General features: G+C 43.7%; 1 protein-coding gene across 4 annotated transcripts in view; it reads right to left on the bottom strand.

Moving 5' to 3' along the window:
• The window catches only part of EXT2 (exostosin glycosyltransferase 2), a 145,442-nt gene that overhangs the window by 37,037 nt on the left and 83,848 nt on the right, over window positions 1-24,557 (bottom strand). For all 4 annotated transcript variants that reach the window (XM_043581008.1, XM_043581010.1, XM_043581009.1 and 1 more), the window contains exons 9-10: window positions 9,358-9,547; window positions 1-167 (exon numbers count right to left, since the gene is read on the bottom strand). In XM_043581008.1, the coding sequence (XP_043436943.1) occupies window positions 1-167; window positions 9,358-9,547 (357 nt within the window). The remainder of the gene's footprint in view (window positions 168-9,357; window positions 9,548-24,557) is intronic.

Here is a 24,557-nt window from a genome sequence, read left to right as displayed (position 1 = left end):
CTCATAACCAAACTGCAGCTCATCAGAGGTCAGCATGATGATATCATCGTCGATAGCCAGGACAGCCTCTGTCTCAATTTCGTCATAAGGGAAGAATCGGTTACTCAATTTGTTTTCAGCAGTCCTCACAACTTTCAATGGAACCCGGATTTTGGGCCAGAGAGAGTCTGGGGGGGGGAAGAAACGAGGCATGCATTACTCTTCTAACCTCTGTGAGGAGATAAAGCAGTGAATGCACCATGCCACAGATGTGATGGAACTTACTTCCACGGCTCCCACTCAACCCACACGTACAACTGTGCACGGAGGAGCTCTTACAGATGCCTGGTTATAAAATTCGGTAAGTACTTCTGTCCTCTCTAGGTCCTCACAACACTACTCAACCTCAAGGCTGTCTTAGCCAGAGTGCACAGATGGCTTCCGCTCACAACTGAGACACAGAGAAGCAGAGAGACCTAAGATCACAACAAGAGGAGGGGTCAAGTCCACACTGTCTCATTCTCAGGCCCAGGGTTTGCTACCAGAATTCCACCGGCTCCCCTGAATACCTCCGGCCAGGCACACCCCAGCTCAAAGCATGCCTCCGCTCTGCCAGCAAAGACAAAGCACGCGCTCGAGGTGTCTGCCCCGATGTGCCAGCCTCCACAATGCAATCGCAAACAGAGATCAATGCCGCTAAAATCCAGCCCTCAAAACGGGTCTCACTGAACAACGTGGGTTTCTTAACTTAGCACTTTATCCCCTCAACCACCCCTTCGCTCTGATTCACTAGGTTTGGTTTCTCATCATGACCAATTTACAGAATAAATATCAAATTTCTAGGTCCAATTATGCGGGATTTTCTAGTATACTGAAGAAACACCAACCCATGACCTGCCTTACATTTTTTGCCATTCTACTCTGAAATGATTGAAGCAATTCAACCACAGGTTCCTCATTTTAAAATGGCGCATTTAGCATAGCACCCCTGTCCATAGACCTCGGGGTTCTTTACAGAGGGTAGTGTGTTCTTCACACAGCATTTGTCAAATGACAAGAGGAAAGCTAGGTATCATACTGGTTCCCAAAACTCCATTGTGTAATTGTGGAAAGATGCAGTCTGCGTGGGTCTTGAAGTTCCAAATGCCTGTGGCCGCTCCCAGGTCCCCATACTAAAGAGAAGTGTGGTGAGGGGAGAGTCAGAAGGGAAAAGGCTGTCTTTACTGCCTTCAGATGAAATATCTCACTAAGGTACATTTTATAGTGTATCCATTGTAACACATTGTTCGGACAGAGTCCTGGAAGAAGCCGGCACAATGGAGGCCCTGTAATTAAGGAAGGCATTCAGCCTTAAATAAGCACAGAGCCTGAAAAAGCAGTCAACTCCAAGAAAAGACTGAACTGAACACCAAAGAAATGATCCTATGGGTCACTGCCTTTTAATCAATAACAGTAGTTAATTATCGTTTCCTTCTTGGCACAGAAGCACATAATAAATAACTTTGGAATAAATGGACGGACACAGGACTTGAGAGACTGAAGACCTGAGTCCTGTATTACCTATGGGGTCTCAGGCAACTCCTTCTCGTTCTCCTCTAAGAATAAGCAGGGGTGGGGGGAGGGCACCTTTACTAAGCAACTAGTATATACCACACGCTTTGTAGATGCAATGTCATCCAATCCTCCTGACAACCCCGTGGGGCAGAAATTACTTACAAAGTAGTAGCAGTAGTTACAAGGCTCACACAGATTAAGTAATTTGGCAGGAGTTACAGAGCTAATAAATGAGAAGGCCTGTGACTGAATCTAAGTCTGTTTAGCATCAAAAACCAAACAGAACATGTACGATCTATTGCAGCTTGAACACCTCATGCTTATCTAGATCTGGGACAAAACAATGAAGCTCAATGTTTTCTCCAGCAGTCATCCTTATTCTCATTTGCTCCCCACTCCCTCTTCCAGGTAAATAAAACCCCTGGCATAAATCTACTGTCTAAATCCTTATAAAACATGAATCATAACGCCTAAAATATAAGAGGTTATAGCCCCACCTACTAGACCACTGAGTCTCAAACTTTCTGGTGTCAGGATTCCTATAGGCTCTTAAAAATTGTTGAGAACCCTGGGGTGGGTGTGGGGGAGAGGGGGATATGGGTGATGGGCATTGAGGAGGGCACATTGTTGGGATGAACAGTGGGTGTTGTATGTAAGCGATGAATCATGGGAATCTGCTCCTGAAGCCCAGAGCACAGTGTATACAATGTATGTTAGCTAACTTGACAATACTTTATATTATAAATAAATATATATATCGTTGAGAACCCCAAAGAAGCTTTCCTTATATGGGATACACACACACACACACACACACACACACACACACACACACACAATTTGTATGAGAAATGAAAACTGAGGAAATTTTAAAACACAAGAATACACAAGCACACATTCCACTAGCCACTAGATTGATGTTATCCCATGTTACGTAGCCTCTGAAAAACTCCTCTCTCACCTTGTGAAAGAATAAAGAGTGGGAAATGGAGGTGACTTAGTATTATTATGAACATAATTTCAACCTCCCAGACCCCTGCAAGATTCTCATGGATGTCCAGGTCCCTGGACCACACTTTGAGAGCTTTTGTGTTCAGATTTGGGTGTCAAAATACGGAGAAAGTTCCAACAACCTGGAAAACAGTCTGGGAGGAGTGACAGGGGCAGTGCAGGCACATGAATCCAGGATTTCTATGGAATGTTTAAAGAAACCAACTGTGCCAGCTGTCAGCATACTGCCCCTCAGCTCCAATGCCACCCTTCATTGCCCTGTTTCTCATACTGGAACTAGATCCCGTATACATTTCCCTTTTGCCAACTAGCTCAATTCTAGGCTTTGTCTGTGGAGGGTGCTGGAGGGACCCTTGGGAGGGAAGGGGGCTTTTCTTCTAGTTTCAGTGTGCCTCTTTAACTTCTTGCTCCTTCGGTCCTTGGCCAGAAGACAGACAGGCAGCTGCACTTCTCCCCACCAAGTGTAAGTGGCACCTCTAAGGGGCCCCTTCACAACAGGTTCTGCAGAGACCCCCAAGAGCAATGCAGCTGAGGGTCCCTCGCCATGGGTGGTTCCACGGGAGCTCACTGAAGCCCTCAACAGTTTCCTAGTAAGTTCAAGAACACGCTCTGGGTAGCTTCCTATTGAATTCCGTGGGTACTGAAGGGGAGCAGTAGGCTTCCCGGTCACCAGACTGAGCCTGCAACCCCCGCACACTTCACTATGCAGTGGGCTACGTATTGTCACACGCTCTCCAACAAGGTCTGAATCTCACATCTAGCTGGGGAAGGGGCTCCTGTTATCTTTACAGTTTTTACTTCTTAGTCACCAATCACCTGTTACTGGTTAATGATTCTTTATATTAAACTTTTCCTGTTCAGGTTACTGGTGGTTTCGGTCTTCTATGTTGGCCTTGACTGATACATTAGGCTATCAGGAGGGTTATCAGATGAAAGGGGAATTGTTCTCCGTGGCCTCTAAAGTTAGAACCACGACCGGTAGCTGGGTGAAAGTTGCAGGGAAACTGATTTAGATTCAAAATAGGTAGGAATCTTCTGATGGCAGAAACTGTTTTAGATACAGTGAAATGCCTTCAGCAGTTCAATGCACGCTTTTACTGGAAATGTACTAATTTAGGTCAGATTTCTACTCGACATCATATGAGAAACCAAACAAGGTGTCTCTAAGGTCCGGGATCACATAAGACAATAATATATCATAGAAAGAACAGTCTCTGGGGGTGCCTGGGTGACTCAGTCAGTTAAGCATCTAACTCTTGATTTCGGCTCCGGTCATGATGCCAGCCAGGGTCATGGGAACAAACCCTGCATTCACTTGGAGGCTGCCTGGGATTCTCTCTCTCTCTCTGTGGCTCCCCCACTCACATTCACTTTCTCTCTAAATAAGAAAGAAAGAAAGAAAGAAAGAAAGAAAGAAAGAAAGAAAGAAAGAAAGAAAGAAAGAAAGAAAGAAAAAGAAAAAGAGAAAGAAAGAAAGAAAGAAAGAAAGAAAGAAAGAAAGAAAGAAAGAAAGAAAGAAAGAAAGAGAAAAAACGAACAGTCTTCGGGAAGAGCTTCAAATCCCAGGTGTACTCCTTACTAGTCATGTGATCCTAAACAAATCAATCGCGTTTAACCTGTGTCTTCAACTACGAAGACAGAATAATAACACTATCTTCCCATCACTGACTGTGAGAATGAACATGAAAGCACTTAGCAGCACAGCACCTGGCACATGGCAGATATCCAGTAAATGTTAGCTGTGCCTTCCTTTGAACATATGTGTCTATTTACAGAACCAAAGGACTTCTTTTGAACCTTAGGGGTGGCAAAGTGGTATATGTTAGATCTGATACATTACTCTGAAAATCCAGTGGCATCACCCAGCTTGTACCTTCCATATCCACTTTTATGTATGTATGTATGTATGTATGTATGTATGTGTGTGTGTATTTACTGAGAGAGAGAGAGAGAAAGACAGAGACAGAGACAGAGACAGCGTGAGCCAGGTAGGGGCAGAGAGAGAGGGAGAATTCCAAGCAGGCTCCACACGGTCAGCACAGAGCCCCATGTGAGGCTCGAACTCACAAATGGTGAGATCATGACCTGAGCTGAAATCAAGAGTTGGACACTTAACCAACTGAGCCACCCAGGTGCCCCCATATCCACTTTTAAATAAATAGGATCCCTGCCATTATTAATCCTCTAGAGCGGAGACAATGGAACACAGAAATGAAGCAAAAGAACACAAAGTAACAAACAGCTCCTCTTTCTGCAGTGTGTATAGACAACAGGCTAGCTGCTTGGGTTGAGTATGAACTTTCCTCTACCCTGCATGGGATTTGGACTTCCACTTGGTGAATGTGCACAGCATGTTCGAAGCACAGACGGCTTTCCACATGTATCACCTACATAGCCAAAGAATTACTTGAGACAATATCCATAGGGAACTAACTTGCCCCTGCCCTTGTAAAGTCTTTGATGGGGAAGTTTTAGGGAACATTGCAGGGCCAAGGAGGATGATATGGGCCAAGGAGGTGAAGATGGACACGGGACTACCCTTCCCTGTTCCGAGTCACACCTCGGTAGCCAAAAGTCAGCCAGGGCAAGAGCAGTCTCCACCTCAACAGTCAGCTGTCTACGCACCATCATTAGCACAGACAGGCCTCCCAACAGAACTCCCAGTTTCTCGCTTTCACATTTTCAAGTAAAATAGGCCTCCAAGAAAAGCAACTACTATTCGCCCAGGCTTCAGCATTCCTTCTGTGGAGAGCAGCACCAAAAATAAACATTATAAATTACCCCCTGCCCTTAAAGTAGATAATTCTGACATGGGATTTTGATTGTTTAAAAAATTAGGACAGAAGCTCAAGGTAGGAGAGAAAAATGTGGGTGAGAAAGAAGAACTTTTTCTCCCCTTTCCATTAGTATTTTCAAAAGAACAGACTTACTCTTCTGTCTCTCTTTTGAGTCCCTGACAAGAACCTAGTTCGTCTACATAATCCCAAATCAGAGAACAGACAAAGCGTGATGATTTGCCTACTACTAAATGGTAATCCAAATAGATACAGTGGGGCTTTGTGCAAAGGGCATGAGCTTCGCATCCACAGAGACACGTGTTTATTTCTGGCTCTGCCATTTGCAGTTTTGTGATTCGGGCAAATCACACGTCTCATCGGGAGTTTCATTTTTGTAAAATGGGAATAAGAACAGCTTCCTTGCAGGTTTGTCCTAAGGACTAGAGATAATATGTGTAAAGCGCCTGGCACAGTGCCTGTTCCTGGGATTTAAAAGGTACATAATACGTGGTTATAAAAACATAGTATCGTTTTCATCTTTATAACTGGGTTCTTGTAAAGTCTTACAAACTTCACTTCTCCCCTGACAATCTGAAGAGGTGTAGACACACGGCCGTGGGGAGGCCCCTTAGGATGCAGAAGGACACAGTGGCATAGCCAGGGACCTTCAAGCTCCAATTCCATTGCTGAGCCCAAATGGGGTCTCTTTTTCTGTACTCCTTCTAAATTCTAAATGAATTCAAAATAATGTGCCTTACGTCTCATCCTGTGAATCTGCAGCTGGCAAAATAAAAATGTCACCTTCCATTCACACAAAGTAGTCTGAAAAACAAGGGTTTTCCAAGCACATTGCTGAATTTATGAAAAACAAACAGCTGAGCCAGGTGACCTGATAACTTCACAGTTAGGAGCTTTAGTCTAGCTCTAAGGAGAAAAAGAACTCCTTGTGTTGAGGGTTTTTTTTAAATGTGTACTGATTAATGGTTTTCTCCATGTTGGATGCCAAGAAAGATGTGAGCAAAGAGAATTTTCCCTCCATCTTGGCAAAGGTACCATAAAATGCTCAGGTTGACTGAAGATGACCCCAAGCCCATCCTGGCCAACACTGTCACAAACACAACCACAGACCCATAAAATAAATGGTCAGATTATCTCCATACAAACCTTGAGCTCACTTCTGGAGTGCTCAAGCTGCTGGTGTCCAGCTGGTCCCCATGATGTTAATTCCCCACAGTCCCAGAATTCAGCACAAATGCAAGGTGGCTGGCTGTGACTTCTACTTCTCTGTTGCCTCCTCTGGGTTGACCATCCCAACACACTCAGCCCAGCCCGCCTGCTAACAACTATCAAAGTCACAATCTGAAGCCAGGGAGCTCCTGAGGTCAATTCAAATTTAACACTGAAATCAGCTAAAACAGAAGGTTGAGTTAAACCTGTCTGAGATGTACAATGTAAGAGCTTCCTTCACACGGAGGCCAGGGGCCAAGCCAAACAACCTCTATATCCATCAAGTTTGGAAACTGAAGAGCTGGGGAGGACGAAGGCAGTGGCTTGCCTTTTTTTTCTGACAGAGCTCGAAACCAATGTGACGAAAGCACACTGGAAATTTCTATTGCCTAGTCTAAGTATTTACTTAAACTTCAAACCCAACAATTTAGGCTTAAATGTAACCAAAAAGCAAAAAGTATTTGGTTGTGTTGGAGAGTGAAAAAAAAAAAAAGTTGTGGGGGGAGCCGGGGGGGGGGTGGATTTCTGCCTACATTAACCCTCCCAGCAGTAGACATGTTCACCGCAATATTTATTTTAGTAAATGTAGAGAAAGTGAAAAACATCATTTTCGCCTCTAATATTTCAAAGCCTTGGACTTGCTTTATAAAAGATATATATGTTACTAATGCCATACATGCAGACTCAGATGGCTTTGCTGGCATGAGGACCAGAGCTGACAGCCTCATTTACCAACTGAACAAACACCCCACAGAAGATTAAACATGGTTCACGCTCTCCCCAAACAACCACATCGCCAGAGCCTGAGTGGAGACCTAAAAACCACTGCGAGGGAAAAAAAAAGCTGGTTCAGTCTCTAAACGTGTCAAATTTGGGGCCTCATCGGTTGAGGGCTCGCTCTCTTCCCCGGAGCCAAAACATTACAAAAATAAACTAAGCTCCTGGTCATAAAATTAACCACATTTTAGCAAGGTCTCCCCCAAATTAAGACTGAACACCCGGCTCCAAAACCTCTAGGTTTGTGTTACTGCTTTCCGTCAAACCAGGGCGAGGCGAGGGCTTCGACTAGGAGGGCAGTGAACGGTTCCTCCCTTCTCACGGTCTGCGAGGGACTCGCACTCACAAGAAACCATTCCCCTGGAGCGCAAAGTGCCTGACCAAGGTGTCTAAGGAAGGAGAAGCCTCCTTTGCATTTAGCTCCAGATTCTGTACCTGTGCCTATCCGGGCGGGCGGGGGCTCCCTCTGAAAGCCGGCGGCCCGCGTGCGCGGGAGCGGGCGCAGGAGGGCGAACGTGGCAGGATGCAGTGAGCTACCGCAGATCCGAGCAGGGACCCACAGCCTTCCTTCTCAAAACAGGACTCGTCCCTTTCAAGTGCCAGACCAAGGAGCAGCACAACAGTGCCGGCCGGCTCACCCCCCCCCCCCCACCTCCAGGTGAGGCACCGGGCTGGGCCCTCTCCATGCCCCTCCCTGCACAGCTCCCGTTTCCCTCTGCCTTTCCCTTCCTCCTGCCCAGTTCTTCCTCCTCCCCTCTCCTCCCTTTTCCTTCTACCCCTTTCTTGAGAGTCAAATAAATGAAACAAACAAAAATCCAGGAAACTGGTTGTCGGGAGGAAAACGGACTTGGCATAAAAAGATGTACTTAATAAGAAAAGGCACTGTTCTTTGGAGCGTAAAATGGGAGCGTCATTTAAAGTAGACATTTTGTTTACTTAAACCGCGGCTCCCTAAATCTAGAGAGAAAGCGTAGGATTCTCTCAGAGAACGAAAATCCCACTAAGGAACATTTCTTAAATGTCTCAGGAGGTACTAAAGAATTTTCTTGGGGTAATTTCTGATTTGCCTCACAGACAGAAAATGTTCTTCTTCCAGCCTAAACTATAGACCTACCGGGGACAGTTTCCAGGGTTGACTATCCTGACTTCAGTATTCCCAATTAAAAGAGAATAGCCATAAAAAGTGCAGATACTACTGTCAGGCAATAAACTAGACCTTATCAGTGATAGTGGTGCACATTACAAACTTCAAACTCATTCCTTGCTCTAATCCATCAGAAACTTCCTGGCTTTAATAGGCTATAAAGGGCAGGAGCTTTGAAGTGCCTGGGATTAGGATCAGTAATAGACAGACTGAATGAGAAACTAAATGCAGGTGGAACATACTCTATGCCTCCTGAATGAAAAAGAAATCCAATTAATCAAACAGTCCTCAACCCTAGCTGCCAGCGCCAGCCAGCAGCTCACACGGTGGCCAAGGCAAGGGACAAAGCGATTAGCAATGAACCGCCTGGGGACCGTAGTGCGCACTCACTTTAAGGAACTGATTCGAAGCCTGGAGACGGCATGCTCTGCTGACTTGCCCAGTTGGAAGTGAGGCCATCTTTTTTTTTTTTTTTTTTTTTAAGGAAAGCACAGTATCAGAGCCGAGATAAGGAAGGAGAAAACTAATGCCTTTTAAACTGAGCTTTCATGTAAACAAATCAGCTGAGATGGCCAAGGGAAGCTGAGGTCTGTTTTCCCAAGGCTGCTGGCCTTTGATCCCACTGATTCCTAAGCTCTCAGACCCTCGTGGCTGCAGCTCACACCCTGGGTGCACAGTGAGCTGGGCCACCCCAGAACAAGAATGAGATGGCTGACTAAACTGGGGTCACGCTGCCTCAGAAATGGCATTACTGTTGACAAAGCAGGAAACTTCATGCAAGCCTAAGGATGCAAATAATGTGGCCAGTCCCAAACTGACCCGGCTGGGAGGCGTGCCGACACCCAAAGCAGGCCGTTCCTGAACACAGCACCTTCCCACCCTTTTTACCTTCCGGGGGATTTTTATTCTGATTATTCCAGACAACGAGCAGCTTGGACAGACTGGGCACCTTGGACACTTCAGTGATGACCCGGAAGAGGCTCTCCACTCGGTCGTAGGTGAGGACGATGGCGGTAAAACCTTGGGACTGTGGTGGAATCAGTGGGAGGAAGAGTGGGTTGCTCACACTGCCCCGCTTCTGCAAGAGAACAGATGAATAGGAGTCAGCGAAGGGTCTAGTAACCATGGGGCTGATCTCTTTGCCACTGCTGTCAGCAGGCTAGAACGTGGGAGATTGGGTGGCTGTCACCGTGACCAGCCCAAGAGCTTTTGTACGGACTCTCTTTAATTAACTTTAGCTCTGATGCCACTAAAACAGGAGCAGAGAATGTCTGTAGCCCAGAAGAGATTGCTAGTTAAACCCAGCAGATGAAATACATGCATTATCTCCATCCTCTCCTCAAGTCCACTAAAGTGACCGTAGATCGGAAATAGAAATGGACGACGACAGTGAAATGAGAGAGGCCACAACAGCTGATGAGCAGCAGGGACGGGTTTCTGAAAGACTGGAAGGGTGAAGTGGTAACGGGGCAGGAGAATGAGAGCGGAAGCGAAGTGCCTACACAGAGGGGGGCCCACGAAGGCAAACCAGTCCAAACTGCTCAGCCCCCAAAGGCTCAGAACGGAGGGGCAGGGCTGAAAACAGGAAGACTGGTTAAAAATATGTGTAAGGAGCAAAAAAAGACCCAGACCCACAAAACTTCCCTTCACCCAGCCACTCAGCCAGAAGACTCCTCTTCTTGCCCACCCCTGCAGGGGGAGGGAGGTATATTCTCTGGGGAGCTGAAGCTCTGGGTATGGAAATGTGGACACCTTTGGGAAGAAAATGCAGGTGCCAGTCTACGTTCTGAGTGATGAGCCCCAGAGCCTTCTTGCTCTCCAGCTCCCCAAACGCTGGCGGCCATGGAGCCCACTTGCCCCTCAACCATCTCACAGCCCTCCGGGAAGTAGGCTTGCCCTCACACACACAGCTTCCTTCCGGTCAGGTTTTCAGTGATTCCCTAGTAATTATGAACAGATCCTAGAATCACAGCCGTTTCAACAATATCTTCCGCATAATGACAGAAACCAAATGAACGAATAGAAAAGCAGGAACTCAGGGGAAACAGAGACAATAGAAAAGCAGAAGGATATTAAAACAACATCAATAAATTATAACCTCAGGAAGAGAATTTTTCATCCATGAAATAAGAATAAATTACTATTTTTATTTAAAAAGATCCATCAAAGAACAGGAAAGAATACTTGAACGTTAAAAATATAGCTTAATTTTTTTTAAAAGCAGGATTGAAAGAAAAAGGCAACATATTCCAATCTAGTGAACAAAAAGGGCAGAGATAAAAAACAGGACAAAAAAGATGAGAAAATCCAGGAGGTCCAACATCCATCTAACAGGTTCCTGAAAAAGAAAACACAGAATACAGAAGAAACAAAATTACCAAAGAAATAAGTTCTCAGAACAGTAGAAGAGACATGAGTTTTCAAACTGAAAGGGCCCAAGAAGTAATTAGCACACTGAATTTGAAAAAAAAAAACAAAAAAACAAAAAAACAAAAAGCAAAACAAAATAAAATATATCAAAGCACATCACTTCTGACACTGGGAATAAAGAGTGTGAATACATAAAATGCATAAATCCTGGCAAGGAGTTCTAGGTGTGAGTTCACTGTATAATTCTTTCAATTTCTCTGTAGGTTTGAAATTTTCTCAAAATAAGGTTTAAAAAGTACTGACGGAAATTCAAATTCTTTGCTACCATTAAAACATTAAGTAACTTTTGATACAGTAATATAAGCAAAAATATTTTTGTACTGATAATAAGATTGTTAAAACAACTTTATATTTTTAAACAGCTTTTGTGAGATATAATTCATATAATATACAATCCACTCATTTAAAGCATAAAATGGTTTTTGGTACATTAATTTTTTTAAACCATGGTCAAACATAACATGAAATCAGCATTTTAACCATTTTTAAGGGTACAGATCAGTGGCATTAATTACATTCACATTCATATTATGTGAAAAGTCCAGGACCAGACTTCATCTCTGCCAGAAGGTGGCTGAACATGAAATGTCCTATCTGTTATTCTGGCCGCTTACACTTCTCTAGCGTCTCTCCTACTCTGGCATTCCCAAGGTTCCCCTTCAACCTCATCCTTATCACTGATGGACACCCATCACCACGTAGAGGACAACAGCTGTTTGCCAGATGTAACAGTGTGGGACAGGAAATGTACACAAACACATGGAATACACATGGGATGGGAACTCACAGAGACTGAATGGGATTCCAGGAGTCCTAATGTAATCAGGATATTAAAGCCAGAATGTCCACAACAGGCCATAATTAGATTTCACAGCCACGAGACACAATAGGAAAGGCTATCTGCTCAATGTGGACTTTCTGTGTCTATGACCTCATGCTCTGACATTAAGCTGCAGTCTTAGGAAGGTGCCTGGACTTTAGCACTGGTACCCTAGCATCTCATCACATTTGTAGGAACTTTTACTTTTACTTTTCGACCCCAAATCTTATTCTTTTATCCTCCTGACTTTTATGGAAACTGGTCAGTAAGTAGCCTTATGCTTAAGTCACAACTAATCCTGAAGGTGCATGGCCTCTCTGCCATCACCATCCCAACCCACTCATTTACTCCTACCAACACAATACTCTCTTACGCCTGAAAAGCACCCCTTTAAATGGAAAAGGCAGAAAAACAGATTTTTTGAAGAAGGGTGTAAAATAACGTAATGTATGATGAAAGATTTACCGAGTATTTACTAAGCGTTAGGCACTGGGCTTTACACGTATTATCTCACTTGAGTTTCACTCACAACAACCCCCTGGTAGACACAGTTATTCTTATTTTGCAGATGATGAAACTATAAGATTAAAAATAGTGAATGATGTCTAGTCATTTGCTTTACCAGAAAGAAAGAAAGAAAGAAAGAAAGAAAGAAAGAAAGAAAGAAAGAAAGAAAGAAAGAAAGAAAGAGGAAGGAAGGAAGGAAGGAAGGAAGGAAGGAAGGAAGGAAGGAAGAGGGAGGGAGGGAGGGAGGGAAGGGAGGGGAGGGGAGGGAATGATGTTAGGTGCTCAAGGTTACACAATGTGTAAGCTTTCTAGCTCCAGAACACTGGATGGTGGAGGTTCACGGCCCTTCCCCATGCCCTCCTCCTCCAAGTCCAAGGCAGGCATCACCATTTTATAGACTCTAGAAAATGGAACTGTGGGGAGCACCAGAGTTTATTACTTCTAACTCTTCTCTGAGACAAAAATGCTGGAAGTTCTTTATCCTTGATAATCACATGTGGGCAAGAGCCCACCCCAAACTCTACGATTTCCAAAGGTACGTGGAATAAATACGTAACACTGACACAGAGGAAACACATAAATTAAAAAAGGTAAATACATCTCTAACACAGAAGGAAAAACTATTAAAACCCCAACAAAATGAGGTCTGTTCTTGGGAGAAGTGGGGAATGTTAGCACACTCGAACGCCTGTATGACATTAAAAGGAGAGGAAAGTTCCCTGAGAGATGCGAAGCTTGGTTTCGGAAAACGAATCCCTTGGAATTTAAACTGAGGCACCCCCTGAAGGGCATCACAGCTCTGATTTCAAGGCACTGCCAGGAGAAGGAACCAGAGTCTCTGGCAAGACGACAGATCGGGTCTCATCCCCTTGGCCAGCTCCATTTGGGAAGTGGAGGGCGGTGGAAGGGGAGGAGGAGAGGCGGGGAAGGGGGTGGGTAGGACCCGATGGTAACTTGTCTTTGTGTTCTACTTTTCCACACTACTCACTTGCACACCAGGTAAGGCTTGAGAAGGCGGAAGCAGAAGAGGCAGCCTAGGGGTGCCTGGGTGGCTCAGTTGGTTAAGCTCAGGTCATGATCTTCACAGTCCGTGAGTTCGAGCCCCGCGTCGGGCTCTGTGCTGACCGCTCAGAGCCTGGAGCCTGCTTCAGATTCTGTGACTCCTTCTCTCTCTGCCCCTCCGCCTCTCACGCTCTCTCTCTCAAGAATAAATAAACATTAAAAAAAAAAAAGAAAGAAAAGAAGAGGCAGCCTAAAGGGGAGACCGCACGCCAAGGAGCAGAATAGGGACTAAAATCTTACCAACACTTCCCCATGAAATACAGATCTCGAGATGAGCACAGACCTAACCCAGAAGCAGCCGAGCGTGTATTTACTGGGATACGGGCTCGGTGCTTTACTGTAGGATATACCGCCAGGGTTATATGAGGCAGGTGACTTCAAAACCTGAGTCGACATGTTTGGGGTCAGTTTGGGAACTGTGTGTCCTTAATAGGAATCTAGATTCTTTCACTTAGCAGCAGTGTGACCGGGGCAAAGTACTTAACCTCTCTTGCACCTCAGTTTCCATAATTGTGATAATACTACTACTTCTCCAGCTATGAGAAATAATAAGAGTAATAATTTCTAACAATGTTAATTATTTACATTTCTTAATTAGCATTTCTTAGCAACCAAGAGGCTGTTAATAAAAGTAAATATTTAATATATGTAAAGTACCTCACACATGCAAGCATTCGATGAATGGTAACCAATGGTTGACCCTGTGGGAGTAGTAATTTCTCTGGGCTTTACTTTACACATGTCTTGAAAGTGGGATGGCAATTGTCAAGTCTCTTCCAGCAAGAAGTCTAGATGAAATCCTTCTTCCTCTCTACCTTGACCGTATCATGCTCTAGGGTCCTAGTTTATCCAGATTCTCTACCTCTACTCCTCCAAATATACTGTTTTTATTTTCACAGTTTCCTCTTTTCCTTCCTACTCTTTATATTTTACCTTGAAAGCTCCATGAAAGCAAGAACCATAGCTGTTTTAACACCTAGCGCCTAGCATAGTGCCTAGCGCTACCCGATGAAAACCTGTTTAAAAATGAGTAAGTTGGGGTACCGGGGCCGCTCAGTCAGTTAAGCAGCCAACTCTTGATTTCAGCTCAGGTCATGATCTTATGGTTCGTTAGATCAAGCCCTGCCTCAGGCTCTACACAGAAGGTGCAGAGCCTGCTTGGGATTCTTTCTCTCCCTCTCTCTCTCTGCCCCTCGCCTGCTCGTGTACATTCTCTCTTTCTGTCTCTCTCTCTCTCAAAAATAAACATTAAACATTTTTTTGTTACTGATTCTTTTTTTTTTTAATGTTTATTTTTGAGAGAGAGAGAGAGAGATAGCATGGATCGGGGAGGGGCAGACAGAGAGAGGGACAGAGGATCCGAAGTGGGCACTGTGCTGATAGCACAGAGCTGGATATGGGGCTCAAACTCACAAACTGACCTGAGCCAAAGTCAAATGCTTAACCATCTGAGCCACCCAGGTGCCCTTCCAAAAAAGTCCATTAATACAAAAAAATAAATAAATAAAAATGAGTAAGATTAAATTAAATCCACAGGGCCCAGGTGACGTTCTTTCTGTCCTCTTCATGTCTGGATGTGAAGAGTTGATACACACTCAAATGCGTGACGTCATGAGTTCTAAAGTAATTTCCAACCTAGTTCATTCATTTGAAAGCACTTACCAAGAATCTTATTGTACCAAATATTCCAAAGAAGTGTAGGATAAGGATATTTAGCAGAGAGTCTGAATCTAGGTCCTGCCATTTACTAGTTTTGTGATGCGTGAAGCTCCTCCTGTATGAATTTCCTCCTCTGTAAAATGGCGACCATGATGGTACCATCTCCTAGGGCGATGATGACTAAGAGAGATGATGCACAGAAGCTCTGAGCAGAGGGCTCAGCATAGAGCTCCATGAACTGTAGTTTAAAACAAACACAAAAACGTGCGGCTCTCCCTACCCGTGTTCTTCCAACCTGCCCAAATACTGGTGTTAGCAATTCAGCGATTGTTCCTACTGATAGTATTTCTGATGCTCATTCATTCAGTCAACATTTCCTGAGCACATCCCATATTCCTAGAAGAAGGTTACAGATGCCAAGACAAACCAAGGCCTTCCCGTTGACATGCTCACAGTCTGGTGGGGAAGACGGCTACGTAAAATAACAAGTACCAACACAAGGTGTTCAAGTCCGGGGCAGCAGGGAACGTGAAGGCCGACACAGTGGCCTCTGCCTCCCCGGAAGAGACGAGGAGGGGACTGCTGCGTCGTCGTCGTCAAGGGTACGCAGGCGCGTGCTGGCAAACTGAGTAGCAAACAAGACGGGGAGACAAGGGAGGAGAGCGGAAACGAGAGGGACCGGCCGGGCAGGCCAACGCCATGGCACCAGAAGCCTGGAATGATGGAAGGGTCTTTTAAGTCACATGATTAGCTTTCTGTTGATGCCTTTCAAAACTTTCTTTTCCTGAGCATTGTTTTCCTGAGAAGGCAACATGGCTCCCTTTATGTTCTTTTTCAAAAGGTCAGAAATAGGAAATGCTGCTCTACAACTAGGCTTCTGTGCCAATCGCTTTTTTCCTCCTCAAACATAATCCCATTTGCCTTTGGAGCACAAGGACAGCGTGGAGAAAGGCGGCTTTAATTGGGGTGTGTGCCTTCACATGGACCCTCTGCTCCACCAGGGTAAGGTCAACAAACTAACCCCCAGAGAAAAAAACTGGTGGAGAAGGACATTTCAAGAATGGCATTCAGTCTCCTCTGAAATACCCTTAAGAACTGACCCCCTGCTGGCTGACCAGAGAGAGTGTCTACAGTCTGGGACCTCTTGACCCCACTTTCTGCAGGAAATCAAGCAAATTTAAACCTCCATAATTTACTCAAGACTCTGACTTCTGCCAGGGAAAAGGCAAACAACGCTGGCAATTAACTCTGTTGCCTGATTAAATCTCCATCATGGCAGGACAGGGCATGGAACCAGGCACCCAGCAACAGTGACCTGAAGAAAAGGCAAAGCCCACCTACCGCAGCGGCACCGCCAGAATCTGGGCTATCGACACCGCCTTCAAATCTCCCCCATGAAACCGTCTACTCAGAGATGGGAGGAGAAGCCAAGAGGAGACGTATGGATCACTGTGGCAGAGTACTGGCATGTGGCCAGAATACCTTGGCCATCTCCTGCCCCTCCTCCCAAACTCCACTTTCACTCCCACAACAGCCATTCATTCTAGAAGCTTCAATAAGAAATCCAGATTGTTAAACTGCAATCACATAAAAGTAATCCATAATAGCTACAAAAACTGCCAGGTCACAAGACCAGCTGAGGAAAAGTTCTTTCATACTGCTTATTCTGGAAAGCCCTGGTGAGTGAGCAGACCAACCTGCAAGAGAGAGTCGTGGGCTCGGGTTTCAGGATGCCTGAAAGAGACGCATAGGGTCACCCTTCAGTGCAAAGGGGTTTTCCCCTTCAAGAAAGAAATTCAAACTCAAATTAGGTGTGCCTTTGGCAATCTCATACAAGGAAAGTTGTCTGGACCTCTCCTGCAATCTCATTTTGCCTTTTTTTTTTTTTTTTTTTTAGTTGAAAGGTCACGGTAGCCCGACATGAGCCTAGCCAAAACCATTCTAGCCAAGGTTACCTACCATACAGAAAGCAGAGGAAGGCAGGGAGCAAGTACATGGCCTCTGCTAACCATTCTGAAATGTTCTTGCTGCCACTACCGGAGGATTATAAAATCAAGAGCGAGGAAAACCACATGCCGTTACTAACTAAAGGACTCTTTCAACCTAAACCAACCAAATTCCAGACAGAAGAAATCAACCTTGAAGCAGGATGATTCAAAATTTAATTCCTATTACTCACCATATCAGAGACTTTTTTTAAATGTCACCACGTATAAATTCATGTGACAAGAAGAGAACTAAGCACATTGGAGTGAACCCAGATTTGATTTAACTGAAGGTATCTGGCTGAGAGCAGAAGAGTGAGAATTCAAAGAAAGGAAGGGAGGAGAGGACAGGCTTGTTATACAGAAGCTTTTGAGCCCTTGGTAATGAGGAGCCTTACCTATCCCTACCTTGACAGAAAGGGCAGTTTCCCTGCTTGTTTTGAAGTTATCAGCCCCTACCTCAATGTGGTTTCAATTATGAATTACCAGACTAAAAGGGGGGAAAAGCTTTGATTTATTCTTTTTTGCTCCAATTATGCATGATGTGTTTCCACTGAAGATTTTGAAAAGTATTTCATCATGCCTCTCATCCTGAAGTGGTCAAAGGGCAAAACCAAAAGGAGTTAACCCTTCCATTTCATCTCGAGGTTCACAGAGACCTCCTACTAAAGGATACAGAGCAAGGCCTCGGAAGCGAACAGAGCCAGGAAAGGGTTAAGCATTAGCATCACATTACTAACGTGCATAAGGGTGGTGTCCCCTGTCCCAAATGGTGAGATGATATTTATGTTAATGGTTACTGGGAGATTTGAAAGGGGCAATCAGTAATGTGGCCCATGTTACCTTAACCATTAAACCTCTGCAGCCCCAACAACTGGCGGCACACACTCCACTGGGCATGCGCTGCCTCAGGAAACCAGACAAGTACAGAGACCTAGCGCGGTCTTCGGGCCGGCTCCCTTAGATCAAGGGAGAAAGGATTCGGCGACAGGTCTGAAGTCTACTTGCTGCGTCCTACCTTTAATTCATTCCACCCACAAAAAACAACTGATTGTTCACAAACACAAGGTAACACGGATGGCTACAATCTCACTGACTCCACGGTAAACAGACACACGAAAGATGAAGAAAATCAAAGGTCAGAAATCCCCTTAGTGTGGCAGACTTAAGTAAGGGAGATAGTAAATTATCAACTTAGCATCCCTAGAACTTCCTTAGGGCAATTTGCTCCCGAGTACGTTTTCTATGGTGGAGCTGGAATGGGTCCAACCGCATTTGAGTGTACCGGAAGAACAGGCTTGGGCGACTCTCTGAGAGACTAACGCAGGGTCACAGGAGCCTGGGGCAAGCAATTTCTACTGTCAGTCTCTTTTTCTTCTGGACGAGTTTAAGGTCTTCTCTTTTTCTTTGGTGTACTGTGGTTTCACCTGCTTCGTGATTTATATATAGGTCTTCCTGAATCTGAAGTCTGGAATTCAACAATAACGGAAAGTCCTCAGCCATTATCCTTTCAGAGGGCCTCTTTCCACCCTGCCTCTCTTCTCCTTCTAGAACTCTTGATTAGACATCCTCCACTCTCCACATCACTTCACTTTTCAGTCTCTTTGGGTTGTATCTCGACAATTTTTTTTTTAATTTTTTTAATGTTTATTTATTTTTGAGAGAAAGAGCATGAGTGGGGGAGGGGCAGAGAGAGACAGAGACAGAGAGACAGAGAGACAGAATCCAAAGCAGGCTCCAGGCTCCGAGCTGTCAGCATAGAGCCTGATGAGGGGCTCAAATTCATAAACCACGAGATCACCACCTGAAGTCGGACGCTTAACCAACTCAGCCACTCAGGCGCCCCTCAACAATTTCTTTGAATCTAATAATCTAATCCCATAATCAGAGTCCTTGAAGGTGAATTTCTGCTGGTTCTCAGTCATGATATTGCCTTATTTCTTTATGGTCTTGTGGGTTGTAACTGTGATTTTCCTGAGATACTTTATTTGTAAGAATTGAGACCCAGATTGAAGACGAAGTACTCAAGAGTGGGTTTGTCTACTTCTGCTGGTCCCTACCAATTCAGGGCCACTTCCAACGAAATTCTCTGAAAGTGTATTTGGATGACACCTATTGTATGAATTCGGACCACGAACCATGTGAAGGTGGCTTAAAACTGTAGTTCTCAACAGCAGGATCATTACAGACCTACTTCTTTTCCCCTTTAACTGAAAATATAGTCTTTTGATTTCCTGGATTCTCCAGGAAGTTCTTTCTAGATTCCCCAACTTACATAGGCCACAGGCCGTCCATCCTGCTTCCCTGCCCCATTCTTCATAGCAGAAGCCCCAGGTCATCAAATTACAAAAATGTCCACGCAAAGCTGGCTCTGGTTCCCAATCACCTGCCAGGGTACCCAGCCTCATTTTGTTGAGTGAGTCAACAAATATCTTACTTTCACGCCAGCTTAGCAATACGCTAAAACTGCTTTATGATATTTCATCAGTATTTTACTTGTTCAGTTGGGAGGGTCATAGAGCATATCTAATCCATCATAACACCAGTGACGGAAGTCTGTCCCTATTTACACTGTCAATCTAATTATTTGCTATTGTGTTTCCTATTTAATTTGGGGGCCAAGTTTGTGTGCAAGATAAAAACAGTTATGAAAATACAGTAGTATATTATAATAGATGGAATGATGGACTGAGAATCTTCTTTAGTCTCCATTTCCTCTTTTATAAGACAGAATGATGGAGAGGTAGATCTTAAGTAAGTCTCACTTTCTTCGTCTGTAAGAACAGAGCTAACAGAACGTTAACTCTTGGAGTTGTAAGGATTAAACAACAGAAAAAACATAATAGAGCCTATATGGGTACAAAAAACAAAAAGAAAAAACAAAAAAACCACTGTCCTGTGAATTTCAGTTTTTCCCCACCAGTGTCCTTCACAATTTTAAAATTTGTTCCCTGTGATAAAGCATTATACTAGCAGCCTTATGTTAACAACACTTTACTTTTTATAGTCCCACACCACTTACAAAATGCTTCCACATATACTATTTAAGATTTCATTAATAATCCTGTGAAATAAGTAATATCCCCATTTTACAGACAAGGATAACAAATTTCAAAGCATAAGTTCGAGTTAATAAATGGTCTTGAACTCCAAGGTTTGATTCCTTGGAGTCCTTTTCAGTGGTCTTGATTTGTCGTCGGTAATCAGTCACCGTGCTACACTATTCTGAAGCTGTTGGTACCCCTAAACCCAGTCCTACAGAGGAGCGCACACAGCCGGGAAGACAGATTTGGTAGGTAACCTCTGGTCACTCAGCTCATCGCTAGGAAAGAAGGGATTAAAATGCGCACTTCAGGAATTTCTGAGCTATGGTTAGCTTACTGAAGACTCACAGGTTAGACCCATCTGAATGCCTCTCTGCAAATTCCAGCTATTATCTGAGTTTTAGCTACTTTTTTCTTGATATAGCACTGAAATTCACATTTGGCTAAATGCCCACCCTCTTCCATAGAGCCAAACTACTGTCAAGAAGGCCAGGAAAGGTTGCCACTGATTGCTTTTCAGGTAGTGGAGGAAAAAGCTGACATTTCATCCTCCTTTTGCTTGGAAAGGAAGCCAATCATTTATAAGAATCCTCATCTGGCTGCAGCTTCCATCGGTGGGATGGATAGAAGCCAGTTAAATGGCTCAACATAAGCCATATTAAAAGAATTTGGAATGAGGAAAGAGTGGGTTCCATATGCTGATGCTTTTAATAATTCATGAGTTATATCAGTCTGCAAGTAATAAATTTCGCTAAATATATCTATGGTAAGATAGTTTAAGACACTGTCTAATCAATTAAATGGGGCAAAAATAACACATCATTGATTTTGTTGGTTCATACTTTGATATATTAAAAATAACAGTTCACCTACTTGACATAGTTCACAAGATCTGGATTATTTTTGGAACATAATTACCATCCGCAGATCTGTTACTTAAGAAGTGTACTGAAAACACTTAGAAGATATGTTTTAATGAAAACACTAGTGATTTATTTGATGCAAATAAACAAAGCTGATCTACAATCCAAAGTGTTTCAAGAATGTTAATGGCAGCCGAAACAGCTACTTCTCACGAGAGGTAAAACAAATTCGTGATTTCGTCTGACTATCCTGCACTTGAAATATTCTGACAGTTGGAAAGAGAAGTTCATTCTCTGGCCCAGGCATAAAAACGTTTGCTGAGCCCACTGGCTGTAAGAGGCCAGCTATGGTACGGAGGAAGACTTCACTGGCGGAGTAAACAGAAACTCCTGAAAAAGAGTTACACCTTGTGGCATCTAAGCACAAAACACCAGCACAGTTACGAGCAAGAAAACCAAAGCCTTGTGTGGTTCCGAGCTGACAGGAGTATAATGCCACCAGTAAAGTTGATACAATGTAGAAAGAGCAACCTCTAAAATGCAGTCATTTCTTAATTCTTCATTTCTCTGGAATTCCAATAAGGCATATGTTTTGTCTACTCTGTTTTATCTCCGCTTCCTCCTGGAAAAAGAAAAGGCATGAACCTACAAAGGCAGAAAGAACAGGCAAGGCGACAACAGTGGACAAGAAGTCAACACGTTTTGGGAGGCGACACAGATGAAGTCTCTTGCTAAACGATACACGGAAATGTAGGATAAAATATAACAAAACTCCTTTTAAATGCCTAGCTGAGGTCACAGGAAGCGGGAGTCCCAGGCACCAAAAATGAAGAAAAAGCCGCACTTGGGGGCTGAGAGCACAGGGGGTGGTTGGCACTCCGGCACCCTGTGGAGGGCAGAGGTAGTTGCTGGGCTTAGTGACTTCGGGTGTAATGTCCATGCTGGCAGAGGGACGATGTCTTTGGGCACAGGAAGTGAGGGAACTAGAAGCGGGACAGACACACAAAGGCAGAATCCCTCAAGGCCTGCACAATCAACAAAAAGGTGGCCCAGAAGGTCATTCCCTAGTAGATAGAGGCAATAAAAAACACTTCTTTTTGGGGACATCTGGGTGGCTCAGTCTGACTTCAGCTCAGGTCATGATCTCAGGGTTTGTGGGCTCAAGCCCCACATAGGGGTCTGTACTGACAACTTGGAGCCTGGAGCCTTCCGATTCTGTGTCTCCCTCTCTCTCTCTGACCTATCCCCACTTGTTCTCTCTCTCTCTCTCTCTCTCTCTCTCTCTCTCTCTCTCTCTAAAAAATAAATAAACATTAAAAAAATTGCTGGGGGGGGGGCAGTGTGCCTGGGTGGCTCAGTCAGTTAAGTGTCTGACTTGGGCTCAGGTCATGATCTTGCGGTCTGTGGGTTCGAGCCCTGCATCAGACTCTGTGCGGACAGCTCAGAGCCTGGAGCCTGTTTGGGATTCTGTGTCTCCCTCTCTCTCTGCCCCTCCCCTGCTCATGCTCTGTCTCTCAAAAATAAACATTAAAACAAAAATTTTTTTAATTAAAAAAAAAAACCTGAGTTTAGGTTGGGGTGCTTTAACAGAGGCCAGCCCTCGTACAGGTTTGGGGTTTAAACGAAATCTGTATCTGTTGTATGGAAACCTCCTACTGAGAAATTAATGTAAAAAACTGATTTATCTCCAGGATACCTCTGGAATAGCCAGCAGAAGCCAAAATAGACAAACAAAAAAGAACAAACCAACCCTCTAGAGTGACACCCCCTTAGCCTAGGTGGCAAAGACTACCACAGAAAACCTTACTGAAGATGAACTCAGAGGGTGCCTGGGTGGTTCAGTTGGTTAAGCATCTGGCTCTTGATTTTAGCTCAGGTCATATCCTCACAGTTGTGAGATTGAGCCTCGCATCGGGTTCTGCTGTGCCGACAGCATGGAGTCTACTTGGGATTCTCTCTCTCTCTCTCTCTCTCTCTCTCTCTCTCTCTCCCTCCCTCCCTCCCTCCCTGGCTTGCATTCTGTCTCTCTGTCTCTCTGTCTGTCTGTCTGTCTCTCTCTCTCTCTCTCTCTCTCCCTCCCTCCCTCCCTCCCTGGCTTGCATTCTGTCTGTCTGTCTGTCTCTCTCTCTCTCTCTCTCTCTCTGTCCCTCCCTGGCTTGCATTCTGTCTCTCTCTGTCTCTCTTTCTCTCTGTCCCTCCCTGGCTTGCATTCTGTCTCTCTCTCTCTCTCAAAATAAACATTAAAAAATAAGTGAACACACATTCCAAAATCATAAAACATATAAGGAAACAATGCAACAAGAGCAAAAGGCAGCAGACCAACGATAGGAGCAGACCCTGTAAGAAATTTAAAAATTGGATAATTGGAAAATATAAAGTATCTCAAATAATTAAAGATATAAAAGAAGGAATTATAAACATATCTTGTAAAAAAGACACTGAAAAAAAGACCAGGCAGACTTGAAAAATAATTAGAGTTTCTAAAAATAACCACTGAAATTTAAATCTCATATGGATGGGTGAAAAATTAGTCACAGCTGAAGGGAATAGCAAAATCAATGTGAAAAAATTATCCAGAGTGCAGTACAAAGAGATAAGAATGTGGAAACGTGAGGGGAAAAAAAAAACCCTGAGAGACATAACAACAGGATGAAGGAGGTCTGACATGCATTTAACAGGAAAAGGAAAGATTAATGAAAATGACAGATATGTAATATTCAGCGAGAAAACAATGGAGAATTTTCCAAAACTGATTAAAGACATGAACTCTCAGGTCAAAGGAAAACAAAAAACAAAAACAAAAACACTCTCAAAAGCTGATAGAGAATGGGAATTAGAGTCACCATTTAGCAACCATTGTAACAAGTGATGCAGGCAAGAAGTCACCAGTGGGAGCTACAACCAGCCTGCAACGCTTGAGAAGCAGCAGGATATTTACATGGTCTCAAAGCATTTCCCCACAAGACACAGTAAGAACAAAACAGTAATGTGACATTAGAGAAATCCAGCCAAAACCTGTGATTGAAGTTAGCGTCACTTGTCACGGGACAAACTGACATAATGTGTCCACCATCATGATGTACTGAGAACACATTACTTTGGTAGTATTCCTATAAAAAAAAATGCATAATTTGAATTTCAACAATTTTAAATTGAATGCATAAGTTGATACAAAAATTATCAGACAAAGCCAAATCAAGAGACATCTTACAAAATAACTGACATGTTCTCTTAAATCACATCAATGTCATGCAAGGCAAAGACTGAGAAATTGTTCTAGAGTAAGGAGATGAAAGAGACATGACAACTAATATATGCATGTAATGCATGGTCTGGAATTTTCTTTTGCTATAAAATGGACATTTAGGAAAAATGGCAAAATCTAAATAAGGTCTATAGATTAAGTAAAAATATTATATCAATGTCTATTTCAGATTACTTTGATAACTGCACTGTGATTCTATACGAGAAGTATTCAGGAGTAAAGGTGGGTTGCATCTGCAACTTTCAAATGGCTCAGGAAAAAAAAATATATATATATATATAAATGTATATACACAGGAAAAAAAGAATATAGTAAAATATTAACACTTGACAAATATGGTGTAGCATGTACAGAGACTCTGTACTATTTCTGGAACTTTAAGTTTGAAATTATGTCAAAATAAAAAATTAAGTAAAAAATATAGAGAATTTTAGGGCTGTTTAAGCAAGCAAA

Source organism: Prionailurus bengalensis, chromosome D1 (genome assembly GCF_016509475.1).
Source record: "Prionailurus bengalensis isolate Pbe53 chromosome D1, Fcat_Pben_1.1_paternal_pri, whole genome shotgun sequence".
Classification (NCBI taxonomy): domain Eukaryota; kingdom Metazoa; phylum Chordata; class Mammalia; order Carnivora; family Felidae; genus Prionailurus; species Prionailurus bengalensis.
The sequence above is the reverse complement of the archived record's forward strand: the minus strand, read 5'-3'. Positions and strand labels throughout refer to the sequence as shown.